This window comes from Hemiscyllium ocellatum, chromosome 24 (genome assembly GCF_020745735.1).
Source record: "Hemiscyllium ocellatum isolate sHemOce1 chromosome 24, sHemOce1.pat.X.cur, whole genome shotgun sequence".
Lineage (NCBI taxonomy): Eukaryota > Metazoa > Chordata > Chondrichthyes > Orectolobiformes > Hemiscylliidae > Hemiscyllium > Hemiscyllium ocellatum.
In genome coordinates, this window is record NC_083424.1 from 2,264,865 (window position 1) to 2,280,005 (window position 15,141).

Sequence of the window (15,141 nt, forward strand, 5' to 3'; positions counted from 1 at the left end):
TTGAGTATTTTGAAATCAAGGTATAGTGTGGATGAATGATGTGTGAATAGTGATAGGTTGTCTGTAATTATAGTACTGTATTTGTCATTGATGTAGGTATTTTGGTGAGGCGACTTATAAAAGTTTTCACGATATTTTTCATGTAAAAGTACATATGACAATAAATTTCTATTCTTTGTTATCAATAAGGTAATTGGCTTGTGAGCAAAAGAATAAATGAATCTTCAACTCTTCTGACCATATAATTTGCTGAAGATTACATTTATCTATTGTATCTATTGCATAACAATACATAAATGGAGAGAGCAGTTTTTGTTTGGTTAGCCTCCTGTCTGTCACTTGTGGAAGATTATTGTATAAACCAACTTACAGAGAAATCTAGGTATGTAGGGTTTCTGTTTGCCTGATGTGCAACTTTCCACTTTCCACAAAAACTTAAAATGAGTTTGTCTTTCTCTTTTATCTAACAGAGTTTGCACATCAGGCTTTGCAACAATAGTGGACTCACCATCACTAAGGGCATTTAAATGGTCATAGGATAGGCGTATGGATGATATTGGAATAGTTTAGATAGGTTTCACATTGGTTTCACAGGTTGGCACAACATCAAGGGCCGAAGGGCCTGTACTGTTCTGTAATGTTCTACATTCAATGAATTCCTCACGGTGAAACATAGTCATAGAGTCATTTAGCACAGAAGCAGACCCTTTGGTTCAATCAGTCTGTGCTGAACATAATCTTAAACTAAACTAGTCCCACCTGCCTGCTCCTGGCCCATATCCCTCCAAACCTTTCCTATTCAGGTACTTGTCTAAATGTCTTTTAAACACTGTAATTAGGCACACATCCACCACTTCCTGGAGAGGCTGAACAGGCTGGGGCTGTTTTCCATGAAGCATTGGAGGCTGAGAGGTGACCTTATAGAGGTTTAAAAAATTATGTGGGGCATGGATAGGGTAAGTAGACGAAGTCTTTTCCCTGGGGTCAGGGAGTCCAGAACTAGAGCGCATGGGTTTATGGTGAGAGGGGAAAGATATAAAAGAGACTTAAGGGACAGCTTTTTCACACAGAGGGTGGTACGTGTATGGAATGAGCTGCCAGAGGAAGTGGTGAATTGCATAATTTAAGAGGCATTTGGATGGGTATATGAATAGGAAGGGTTTGGATGGATATGGGCCGGGTGCTGGCAGGTGGGACTGGATTGAGTTGGAATATCTGGTCGGCATTGACGGGTTGGACCGAAGGGTCTGTTTCTGTGCTGTACATCTCTATGACTTTATAAGTGGTGGTTACGACTACAGTTACAATGTTTCAAAGACATTTAAAAGTATGTTAAAAGGAATTGTTTGGAAGGATTTGGGCCAGGCACAAGCAGATGGACCGAGTTTAGTTTGGGATTATGGTTGGCATAGACTGTTAGACTGAAGGGTCTGTTTCTGTGCTGTATGATCCTGTGACTCTGAGACAATAGCTGGGACTTCTCAGCATTCTGGAATTTAACAAGCTGTAATGTAACACCTTCACCAATGAAGGCTACTGGAGGCAATCTGCTGTATATCTGACCTAAACTAGCCATCCATTACTTAGAGATTCTGTGGAAATCATGTGGAGTAAATTTCTGCCTAATGATGTGCCTGTTTTCCATATCTTGGTATCCTGTGGGGAAGGTGGTGGCATAGTGTATTATGGGAAATGGGCGCAAGAGTAGGCCATATGGCCCCTTTGAGCCTGCTTCATCAGTCAGTATGATCGTGGCTGATCATCCAACTCAGTCCCTTGTTCCCACTTTCTCTCCACACCCTTTGGTCCCTTTAGTCCCAAGAGCCATATCTAACTCCCTCTTAAAAATGTTTTGGCTTTAACCACTTCCTGTGACAAAATTCAACAACTCACCACTCTCAGTGAAGAAAAGTTTCCTTAATTCTGTCCTAAATGGTCAACCCTGTATCCTTTAGACTGTGACTCTGGTTCTTGACTCCCCAGTCATCAGAAGTATCCTTCCTGCATTTACTTGGTCTTGTCCTGTTAGGATTTAAAGGTTTCTATGAGCTCTCTCCTACCTCATTTCCTAAGCTCCAGTGAATATAGTCCTGATGAACCCTGTCTGTCTTCACATGTCAGTCCTGCCATCCCAAGAATCACTCTGGTAAACCTTTGCTGCACTGCCCCCCGAGCCAGAGCCATCCTTCCTAAGATAAGGAGACCACAATTGCATGCAGTATTCCGGGCATAGTCTCCCCAATACCCTATGGAATTGCAGCAAAACATTCCTGATCTTGGATTTGAATCTACATGCTTATGAAGGCCAATATGTCATTCGTTGTCTTCACCATCTGTTGCATGTGCATGTGTTAATGATTTATGATTTTATTGTCACATTTAGAAAACCAGTAAAATATGTGAAAAGGTTTTTCACTGTCTCTATGATCCAATGCATTATTGAATAGTTTTAAAATAAAAGAAAAGAAATGTATAACTTAACGCAAGTCTATCAGTCCTGACCGAACTCATGGTCAATAATGCCTGCACAGCCATCTACACCAGACCCAACCATTGTTGAAATCATGACATTTCAGGAGCCAGCTTTGCTATAGGGGACCAATTATCTCTGCTCTTGCAATCACCTGAATACCAAAGGACCTTGCTTCTCCCCTGTACATGAAATGAATGTAGTTAAGTGCCTTGGCTGTAAGCCCTTGCTTAATGGACAATGACCACCAGGAAATTAATGTATGTTTGTTTGTACCGTCTTGTATTGTTTAATCAAATCTTTCCTTTGTGTTATAGCTTCAATTCCTTCAAACTCATTTGGATGCAAGTATCTGATTTGCTTAAAATTATTGGTGTATTGCAGGTTTAAGAAAAGTCATGCTGAGGGCTCACCGCCAAGCATGGTGTTGGCAGGATGAATGGTATGGCCTGACCATGGAGGATATCCGGCGACTAGAGCATGAAACACAACTCATGTTGGCTCAGAAGATGGCCGAATTCATGACTCAGTTCAACTTAAACGACAGTGAAGCCGAGCAAACTGGTCCAAATCAATCCTGCAGTGAAAGAGATCTAGACATCAACAATTCCATAATCAAACCAGCACCTGAAAATGCCACCGTGAAGGAGTATAGTGGCTCATTAACAGAAAAATCACTAACCAAACAGTGGTCGACATCATCCAAATCATCACGTTCATCAAAAAGAGGAGGTAAGATCTGGGAGCTCATGCTTACAAATTTCTCAAGTCTTCCTTTCCATTAAAAATTCACTTTTTCCCTGCTTTATGACTTTCCATCATATATGCAAGATAGTTAAGGTGAATCTTTATCTCTCAATCCAGCATTGTTTAACACATTGTAATCTCTGGGAGCTTGCTGTACACAAGTAGGTTATCTCATTCCCTATGTTACCATAGTGACTACACTTCTCATCACAAGGACTTCATTGGCTATTCCAGGCAGACATGAATGGTTAGGAGAAAGTGAGGACTGCAGATGCTGGAGATCAGAGCTGAAGCATATGTTGCTGGAAAAGCGCAGCAGGTCAGGTAGCATCCAAGGAGCAGGGGAATCAATGTTTCGGGCATAAGCCCTTGTTCAGGACTTCCTGAAGTCGATTCTCCTGTTCCTTGGATGCTGCCTGACCTGCTGCACTTTTCCAGCAACATATTTTTCAGACATGAATGGTTTCCTACAAGCACAAGTCTGCCTGTCTTTTTTTTTGTCACCTTGTTTTTATTTTATAACCTTTCTCCAATGCTGTCCCATCTCCTTCCATCTTAAAAGTATTGACTATTCACTGGAATAGTGACATGACAGCTCCTTGAGCACCTCCGTGAAGTGGCATTCTTCGTGTGCGAGTTATACAATGTTTAATCACATGGGGTATCACAGCCAAACCACTCCTACTTCTATAAAAGATCCTCATATATGGCTCCATCAGAGATTATTGGATAGTTGCAAAGAATGAGATTTTGACCTTTTTGGTTCATGCCGCTCTGCCCCCCTTACCTCACTTTTTCTGTAGAGTTTTATTTGGATAGACTTTTATCTACCTGTCAAAATGAGTTTTAATATTTATTTAATTGTATAATTTCAAGCTTGAAATATGAATGGAACACTGAACAGGCAAAAATTACACAATCCAGCTAGCTTAAACCCTCAGGTGGCTCTATCATCCAGTCCCAAGTGATATATCTCATTTTTATTTGGGGATGAATTCACTGATTACAAACTAATTTATATTGATTCAGTTCCAGAAGCCAAACTTCAATCATTAAATTAGGTTCCCAACAATGACATGTATTTTCTTTTCACTTCACACCTTTTATTGTGCAAATACATTCATTTGCTAAACAAATATTCCACAGAAGTGGGTTTCCATTGATCCTTCTGACATGATTTTCTAATATATTACATCACATCAGAGGAGCTTACCAGTTAGTGTCTTTCAGCTTATGTCTGCTTCTGTGGAGCTGAGCACCTTGTTGTAGGGCCAGCTGGATGGGGCAGTTTGGAAGTTTGAAAGGGCATTTAAATGGTTGTTGGATAGACGTATGGATGAAAATGGAATAGTGTAGGTTCGATGGACTTCAGATTGGTTTCACAGGTCAGCGCAATATCAAGGGCCGAAGGGCCTATACTGTGTTGTAATATTCTATGTTCTAGGGACAGAAAAGCTGAATTTGCTGAGGCATGTGACATTGGATTATTGTGTCATACTCTGTGTGTAACTGAAATAGCTGAAGTTTGGCCTTGAGGAGAGGGCATTACAGGCATTGTCCAAATTACTTCAGGTGCATCTAAAACGTCTTTGCCCTTGCATCAGTGAGAAGTACAAAATTCAGAATGCTGGAATTTTTGTAAATTCCTTTTTTCAATTATTCATTCATTTTCCAATTGAGTTTTTTTAATTGAATTAATCCAGCGTACATTCTCAAATACTAATGATGCTGAGTCTTCACTTTTATTAGTTTGTCTGAAGTTCAGTGCTGTTATTCTCAATCCATTGGTAATGGTGCTCCGTTTTCCTTCCCATATACTTCCCCTAAGGTCGGGCTTGTGTGGAATGACTGAACGTGGAGCATTCCTGAATGGTCATCCACATATATAGGTTTATAGAATCCCTGCAGTGCAGGAAGAGGCCATTTGACCCAGTGAGTCTACACCAACCCTCCAAAGACCAAGGAAAGAATGTATTTTTTTCCGAGCAAATAACAAGCAATAACTAATTCTCCTGACATCTGATGGACTCACAGCTTCTTCAGTTATTTGGAGCCTAACTTTCCCTGAGGCACCAGATACTAAAACCTTTCAAGAGTTGACTGATGTAGTTAAGGAGTATTACAACCCCAAACCACCTCTGATTCTGAGAGGCCACTGGTTTTACTCGGCAATTTGAAAACCAGGGATTCCATATCAGGATTTTTGACAAGGTTAAAATGACTGGCCTAGACATGTGACTTTGGTTTAACCCTTCATGAGATGCTGAGAAACCATTTGATGTATGGAATTAATGATGTAACCATGCAAAAGCACCTACTAGCTGAAGCCCAACTGGATTCAGACAGATGCTACAGGATATTCTAATTAAAGTGGACACCCTCACCAGTCCAACTGAGCTTAGGGAACACCTGATGAAGGGCTTTTGCCCGAAACATTGATTTTCCTGCTCCTCAGATGCTGCCTGACCTGCTATGCTTTTCCAGCACCACACTAATCTCCAGCATCTGCAGTCCTCACTTTCACCTTAGGGAACACCATTTGAAGATAACTGCATAGCCTCATTCAGGATATGTCCTCAACAGAGAGACACTAGGTCAGACCACAGCAAATCCCCAAAGTCAAGCCAAGCCTCAACCAACCAGTTAACTTTGTTTTAGTATCCAGGCCGGCAAGGCATTGCAATTGCTGCCAGTACGCATATTCGAGACTGTAAATGAGTCCCACTGGACCTAAATTGAGTAAGAGAGCTCTTAGGCGGGTATCCAGGACAGTGTACACCCTGGAAAATCCACCTACATCTGGTTTGGAACAGTTACATTCCTTCGTCGCATCCAAATCAGAACTAATCATGTCACGTTCATTCATGTCACCAATGTGAATTTTGAAAGAAATGCTTTTCTTGCAGAGGTCTCTTTAAAAGTGAGACATTACAGCAATTATATGTGTGTGTGAGAAAGAGAGAGAGAGAGAGAGTTAGGGCATAGAGCAATACAGCACAGAACTGGCCCTTTGGCCCTCGATGTTGTGAGCTATTCTCAGCTAGTCCCTCTACACTATCTCATCATCATCCACGTGCTCATCCAAGGGTTGTTTAAATCTCCCTAATGTGGCTGAGTTGGCTACATTAGCAGGTAGTTCATTCCACACCCTTACCGCCCTCTGAGTAAAGAACCTGCCTCTGACATCTGCCTTAAATTCATCACCCCTCAATTTGTAGTTATGCCCCCTCGTACACACTGACGTCATCATCCTAGGAAAAAGACTTTCACTGTCTACCCTATGTAATCCTCTGATCATCTTGTATGTCTCTATCAAATCCCCCCTTAGCCTTCTTCTTTGCAATGAGAACAGAACCAAGTCTCTCAGCCTTTCCTCATAAGACCTTCCCTCCAGACCAGGCAACACCCTGGTAAATATCCTCTGCCCCTTTTCCAATGTTTCCACATCCTTCCCAGAGTATGGTGACCAGAACTGTACAATATTCCAAGTGTGGCCGCACTAATGTTTTGTATAGTTGCAGCATGATATTGCGACTCCGGAACTCAAATCCTCTACAAATGAAACCTAGCACACTTTATGTCTTCTTAACAGCACTATCAACCTGGGTGGCAACTTTCAGGGATCTATGTACGTGGACTCCAAGATCCCTCTGCACATCCACACTACCAAGAATCTTTCCATTGACCCAGTTATTCTTCCCAAAGTGCATCACCTCACATTTAGCTGCATTGAACTCAATTTGCCACCTCTCAGCCCAATTCTGCAGTTTATCTAAGTCCCCCGCAACCTGTAACATTCATCTAAACTGTCCACTACTCCACCGACTTTAGTGTCATTTGCAAATTTACTAATCCATCCATCTATGCCTGCGTCTAAGTCATTTATAAAAATGACAAACAGCAGTGGTCCCACAAACAGATCCTTGTGAAATGCCACTAGTAACCGGATTCCAGGCTGAATATTTTCCATCAACCACCAGTCGCTGCCTTCTTCCAGAAAGCCAGTTTCTAATCCAAACTGCTAAATCATCCTCAATTCCATCCCTCTGCATTTTCTCCAACAGCCTACCATGTGGAACCTTATCAAAGGCTTTACTGAAGTCCATGTACACCACATCAACTGCCCTATCCTCATCCACATGCTTGGTCACCTTCTCAAAAAACTCAATGAGGTTTGTGAGACACAACCTGCCCTTGATGAAACCATGTTGACTATCTGCAATCAAGTTGTTGCGTGCAAGATGATTATAAATCTCATCTCTTATAATCCTTTCCAAAACCTTTCCTATAACAGAAGTAAGGCTCACTGGTCTATAATTACCTGGGTTATCTCTACTGCCCTTCTTGAACAAGGGCACAACATTTGCAATCCTCTGGTACTAAACCTGTAGACAACGATGACTCAAATATCAAAGCCAAAGGCTCTGCTATCTCCTCCCTAGCTTGCCAGAGAATCCTCTGATAGATCCCATCTGGCCCAGGGGACTTGTCTACTTTCGCTCCTTCTAGAATTGATAACACCTGTTTGTAACTAACCTCGATCCTTTCTAGTCTAATATCTCTACCACATTCTTCTCCTCTACAATATTCTCCTTTTCCTGAGTGAAAACCGATGAGAAATGTGTGTTTAGCACCTCTCCGATCTCCACAGGGTCCACACTCAACCTCCCACTTCTGTCTTTGACTGGCCCTATTCCTTTCTTAGTCATCCCTTTATTCCTCACATACCTATAGAAAGCTTTAGAGTTCTCCTTTATTCTATTTGCTAAAGACTGCTTGTGTCCTCTCTTTGCTCTTAACTCTCTCTTTAAATTCTTCCTAGCTGATCTGTAACTCTCCGTCACCTTATATGAACCATCTTGCCTCATAAACACATAAGCCTCCTTCTTCTGCTTAATAAGAGATGCAATTTCTGTAGTAAACCACGGTTCCCTTACCTTATCACTTCCTCCCTGCCTGACAGGGACATACCTATCAAGGACACACAATACCTGTTCCTTAAACCCCCTCCATATTTCCATTGTCTGCATCCCCCGCATTTTGCTACCCATTCTATGCATCCTAATTCCTGCCTAATCACATTATAATTGCCCTTTCCCCATTGATAACTCTTGACCTGTGGCATGTACCTATCCCTTTCCATCGCTAAACTAAACATAACTGAATTATGGTCACTGTCTCCAAAGTGCTCACCTACAACTAAATCAAACACCTGGCCTGGTTCATTACCAAGCACCAGATCCAGTGTGGCCTCTCCTCTTGCCCGCCCTTCGACATACTGTGTCAGGAAACACATTGGACAAAAACTGATCTGTTTGACGTACTAGAGTTCTAGCATTTCCAGTCAATGTTGGGGAAGTTAAAGTCCCCCATAATGACCACCCTGTTCCTTTCACTCCTACCCAGAATAATTTTGCTCATCCTCTCTACCACCTCCCTGGAACTCTGCGGAGGCCTATAAAAAAACTCCAAGCGGTGTGACCTCTCCTCTCCTGTTTCTAACCTCAGACCACACTACCTCAGTAGACGAGTCATCGTCAAACGCTCTTTCAGCCACTTTTATACTATCCTTGACTAACAAGGCCACACCTCCCCTTCTTTTACCACCTTGCCTGTCCTGAATGAAATATCTATACCCTGGAACCTGCAACATCCATTCCTCACCCTGCTCTATCCATGTCTCTGAAATGGCCACAACATCGAAGTCCCAGGTACCTATTCATGCTGCAAGCTCACCCACCTTATTTTGGATATATCTGGCAGTGAAATAGACACACTTCAAACTAGCTTGCTGTCTGCCAGCACATTCCTGTGAACTTGAAATCCTGTCCCTGTCCTCCCTACTCTCATTCCCCTTTGCACTTCAACTACACTTCCAGTTCCCATCCCCCTGCTGAGCTAGTTTAAACCCACCCAATTAGCACCAGAAAGTTTCCCACCCAGGATATTAGTACCCCTTTGGTTCAAGTGAGGACCGTCCTGTTCGTAGAGGTCCCACCTTCCCCAGGAGGAGCCCCAATTATCCAAGTACCTGAAACCCTTCCTCCTGCACCATCCTTGCAGCCACGTGTTCAGCTGATATCTTTCCCTATTCTTTGCCTTGCTATCACGTGGCATATCATATGGCATGGGGAACAAACCAGAGATAACAACTCTGTTTGTTCTAACTCTCAGCGTCCACCCTAGCTCCCTGAAATCCTGCCTTATATCCCTATCCCTCTTTCTACCTATGTCGTTGGTATCTACATGGACCCTCCAGGATCCCAAAGTTATGATCCGAGACATCACAGACCCTGGCACCTGGGAGACAAAACACCAACCATGAGTCTTGTTCGTTCCCAACAAACTTTCTATCTGACCCTCTAACTATTGAGTCCCCAATGACTAACACTGTCCTCCTTTCCCTCCTACCCTTCTGTGCAATAGGGACAGGCTCTGTGCCAGACACCTGGGCCCATGCAAGTTAGGCGTGGGAGTCAGCCCATAAAGCCTACTCCACTGTTTGCTGAGATCATGGCTGATTTGATTGTTTCCTGCCTATTCTGATATTCTTGCTAGTTAAGAATCTGTCTAACTCAGTCTTAAAAATGTTCAAAGTCAGCCTTCACTGTTCTCAGGGCAAGAGGTTTCCAGAGACTAATGCCCCTCTTCATGAAAAAAGAATCTCGTCTTTCCTGTCTTAAATTAAAGACTCCTGTTTTTTTAAACTCTGTCCCCAGGTTCTAGACTCTCTCATCAGGGAAAACAACCTCTCAGGTTCCCTCAGGAGATTCTGTGCTTCAGTAAGATCACCTCTCATTTTTCACAACTCTAATGGATGTAGGTCCAATCTGTTCAATCTTTCCTTACAAGATAAACTCTTTATTCCAGGAATCAGTGGAGTGATCCCTCTCTGAACTGACTCTAATATGATTATGTCACACAGGGAGCCAAATATGTTTGTAATACTCCGGATTGTTCTCATCAGTGCCCTGTACAACTATAACAAAACTTCCCCACTTTTCACATTCCACTTGCAATAAACAATATTATTCCATTTGCCTTCCTAATCATTTTCTGCACCTGCATATAATGTTGTGTGATTCATCTGCTCGGACACTTGGGTCATTCTGTACTACATTTAGATAATAAACTATCTTTCTGTCCTTTGTGTCAAAGTGGAAGACTGCACGTTTTCCCACATTTGCCAAATTTTTGCTCACTCACTTAACCGACAGTATCTGTATACCTTTGCAACTCCCTATTGTCCTCTTCATGATTTATTCTTCTATCTTTGTGTCATCACCAAATTTAGTAACTGTACATTTAGTCCTTACATCAAAATCATTTGTATTAATTATAAATAATCGAGGCCATAGCAGCCATCCCTGTAGCACTCCACTGGTTACACCTTGCCACCTCAAATTATCTATTTACGTCTATTCCCTGCTTTCTGTTAGCTAACCAATTTCCTATCTGTTCCATACACAATGTTGCTTTATTTGGTGTGCGAGATGTGGAGGTGCTGGTGTTGGACTGGGTGGACAAAGTTAAAAATCACACAACACCAGGTTATACTTTGAAATAAGGGAGAAAGTGAGGACTGCAGATACTGGATCAGAGTCAAAACGTGTGGTGCTGGAAAAGCACAGCCAGTCAGGCAGCATTCTAGCAGCAGGAGAGTCGACATTTCGAGCATAGGCTCTTTTGAACTCTTTCTGGAGGCTTTGGATTTGCTGTAATGGTTGTCCTGTTGATGGCTGCTGGAGTATAACCTGATGTGTGATTTTTAACTTTATTTGGTGTGGGAGCAGTTGATATAGCAAATTATCAAACACTTTTTGGTGCAGTATTCTGATACTCCATTTACATTCATTTTGCATTTCAAAAACCTTAAATTTGGGTAAAACAATCTGCAGTAGATGTACACCATTTTTTAGACACCATTTTTTTTCAAAGGTTTTGTTTGTTGTCATTCCCTGTGTTTGTTACATAACTGCCTTAACCAGAGCAAGCATAAAACAAGGTATCAGGATATGAGCAATTCTGCTTCTAATCACAGAAAAGCAGGCCTTACAGAAATGTAAATATTTTCCTTCAATTTTAATCTTTAATAATTGAAATATGCACTATAAGCAACCTGTATAATCACATTCAGTATATTCTGAAGATAAACGGATCCTTCATTCTGCATTGAGCTGTGATTGCCGATATCCCGGAATGATTTCAGTCAGCGTGAGATACACCGTTGCTGAAAGGCTCCAAGTAGATTTGTGATATTGACGCCATCTGTTACTTGCAATGTAGTTTATTTATAGAAACTATTAGAAATGTGGTGCTGACGTCTTTTTGCTGCGTGAATAAACTTTGTCATTCAAACTGGCTCCTTATGCCTTCTGAAATGGACAGGGCTGCTCAGTCAAGAACTGTAACAGTGAAGGAAAGCCAAATCACTCCCTCCCCTTCTCGTTCTGGTCTGCACTGATTCCGTAATAAAATAAACTTGCCATTTATTGGGAAAATTAAACTGCAACTTTTCATGCACTGTTACTTACCAATGTGTAATACTATATTTACCTTTTTTTGAGGCCTTCTTAAATTAAGAATATTTCACAGAACGTAATTCTCTTAATTCACCCCAGAGTAATGAAAAATATAATTGAAAACCACATCCACTGAATATTTAAAGAGGCTCATTGCGATATTGATAGTGAAGCATATAACGAATTTTGTTCACTGAAGTTTCTTACTTACTTTTCATTTTTTAAATCAGAATGGATCTTGGACTTCATTGTATCCAGCAAGTAGAATGATAAAGTCATCCAGCACAAAATCAAACCCTTCTGTCCAACTCGTCCAGGTTTCAGAAACTAAATACTCCGAATTGCCTGTGATTGACCCATATCTTTCAACATCTGTCCTAATCACGTACCCGGCTAAATATATTTAAAATGTTGTAAATATACCTGCATCTACCATTTCCTCTAACAGTTCATTCCAAATGCAAACTGCCCTCTGAAAAGGTTGCTCTCAGGTAGTTTTTAAATCTTTCTCCTCTCACCTTAAAATTATGCTCTTTAGTTTTGAATTCCCCTATACTGGAGAAAAGACCTTTGCTATTCACCTCATCTGTGCCCTTCATTATTTTATAAAGCTCTCTGGGCAGCACAATAGTTCAGTGGTTACTACTGCTACCTCATATCTCCAGGTGCCTGAGTTCGATTCCAACCTTGGGTGACTGTCTGTGTGAAGTTTCCACGTTTCTCCCCGTGTCTGCATGGATTTCCTCCGGTCTCTTCCCATAGTCCAGAGATGTGCAGATTAGGAGGATTGGCCATGCTAAATTGCCCATGGTGTCCAGGGATGCATCCAGATTGATGCCAAAAGCAGGATTACAGGGATCAGGTGGGATGGTTGGTCTGAGTGGGATGGTCTTCGGAGGTTCAGTGTGGATTTGATGGGCTGAATCGCCTACTTCCACACTGGAGTTTTTCTGTGATTCTATAAGATAACTCCCTCAACCTCCTACGCCCAATTCACTTGATCTAAAATTTAATCTGACTTGTGCCCTCTCAGTTTCTTGCCAGAATGTTGAAAAGCTATTGCAGAATGCAAGTCAGGATTTGAAAATCTATCCTGGTGCTGTTTTTCAGCTCTCCAGTTCTCTCTGCACTCTTGAGACACTCCTTAAAACTGGCTGTTTTACTGTTAAAGGAGTTACGTAATTGCAGGTTGTTGTTGATGATTCATGATTGCTTTGAGCTAACTGCCAATCAAACGATAATGCCTGTCTTTATAATGATGTGTATCTAATGCAATGGTTTCTCTATCGCATTTGGAATTGCAATTTTCTACAACTGACGTTCACATCAGACCTCACCCAATTGGCTCATGTTGTATAAAACCATGACAAATCACAAATCAAAATGTAGGCTATAAATGACTTGACAGCAGAAGAAACAGATGTTAAATTTTCAGTGACTAACAATTAAATATATCTGAAAATATCTAATATGGAATAAACACAGAGCAAGTAAAGCAGATTTAAAAGATGCAGGCAAACTGATGAAATTGCTCAAAATATTCTCAGATCCTTTTTTTGACTATTGTCCTGATCAGTGACATGGCACCTCATAGTGAATGGGAATTTGCAATGCATGACAAGCAATTTTCAAGGAAAAAAATTTAATCCAGCCCCAAATCATATCGATTGCTTCATGTATCAATCCCCCCACAGCAGGTAGAAGATAAGAAGAATTTATTTTTCTGCATTCTGTTGTGATCTGGAATGTGCTGCCTAAAAAGATGAAGAAAGCAGATTTAGTTGACAGAATTGGATAGGTATTTGTCAGGAACATTTTGCATGGCTATGCGAATGCGATTTGGAAGTGGAGCGAATTAGCTTCACTTTGAAAGAGCTGCAACAGAGCTGATTATTTGAACGTTATCTTTCTCTGTTGTGAGCTGCATCTACATGCACATTGAATGGTTTGAAACACTTTTGCCTATCTCCTGGTGCCTACCACCAAATAGATCCATTCTGACATAGGATTGCATAGCATATACGACACATTGTCGAGAGTGTGATGCTGGAAAAGCACAGCAGGTCAGGCAGCTTCCGAGGAGCAGGAGACTTGACATTTTGGGCATTAGCCCTTCATCAGAAATGAGGGCAAAAAATGTCGACTCTCCTGCTCCTCAGATGCTGCCTGACTTGCTGTGCTTTTCCAGCACTACAGTCTTAACTCTGATCTCCAGCATCTGTAGTCCTCACTTTCTCCCTGTATGGTACAAAAACCGATTATTTGGTCAATGCAGTCATGCCAGTGTCTATGGACCCATTTGATTTTCCTCCCGTCTTTACTCAAATGAATTTATAACTTATTCCAGAAACAGAAATAGAAATTGTTGGGATAGCTCAGCGGTCTGGCAGCATCTGCGAGGAGAAATCAGAGTTAACGTATCAGGTCTGAGGAAGGGTCGCCAGACCTTGAAACGTCAACTCTGATTTCTCTTCACAGATCCTGTCAGACTTGCTGAGCTTTTTTCTGTTTTTGTTTCTGATTTACAGCATTGCAGTTCTTCTGGTTTTTTTATTCAAATTATTCCCCTCTCCTTCAAAAATTTAAGTTAACGATTATCATTTCCTGGAAATTGTGTTGGGTGAATTAGACTATTGTACTGCAGCAAAACAGTCAAATATACCATTTCCCTTAAAATTGTTAGTTTGCAAACGTGCCTCTCCAGTTCCCCAGGTTTCCATTTTCCCACACTGACAAGCAAAGCCTCCTCTGTGATGCTGTGTTACTGCTTGTTACTGCTTAACGATGAATCAGAGTGTTTTCAAATATATTTGTTCATAAAATGTAGGCATCTTTGGCTGGGCCAGCATGTAATGACCACCCCAAGTTGGCCTTGGGAAGGTAGTGGTGAGCTGCCTTCTTGAACCGCTGCAGTCCATATGCTGACCACAATGGCCTTGGGGAGAAAATTCCAGGGTTTTGACACAGTAATGCTGAAGGAATAGCAATATATTTCCAAGTCAGGATTGGGAATGGCTTGGAGGCTAAGTTACAGGTGGAGGATGTGAAACCAGCAAAGAGGATATTAGTTGAAAGATGGTAAAAGCATACATTACAGAATCAGCAGCAAAGTCCAGGCCAGAAGCAGCCAAAAAAAACATGTTTTTTGTGAAGGACAAATGTAGGTGAGGCCTGCATGTGGGTCGAACTGTCCATCGTGGCTTGTATCCCTGAATTCAGTTTAACCAAATAGCAGGGAAGGGGTTGCAAGCTCCATTTTAAATTGAATTCTGTTGGTGCTGCTGCTACACTCTGTATCTTGCCACAGCTTTTTCAACAGCTTATTCCAAACTGCGATCTCTATCATCTCAAAGCACATGGGCAGCAGATACATGGGAACATCACTGCCTGCAAATTCCTCTC

At 41.6% G+C, this 15,141-nt stretch overlaps 1 protein-coding gene across 9 annotated transcripts in view; it reads left to right on the plus strand.

The window, feature by feature from the left end:
* Positions 1-15,141, plus strand: part of LOC132827008 (membrane-associated phosphatidylinositol transfer protein 2) — a 538,978-nt gene that overhangs the window by 393,850 nt on the left and 129,987 nt on the right. For all 9 annotated transcript variants that reach the window (XM_060843350.1, XM_060843356.1, XM_060843357.1 and 6 more), the window contains one exon: positions 2,855-3,202. In XM_060843350.1, coding sequence (XP_060699333.1) covers positions 2,855-3,202 — 348 coding nt within the window. The remainder of the gene's footprint in view (positions 1-2,854; positions 3,203-15,141) is intronic.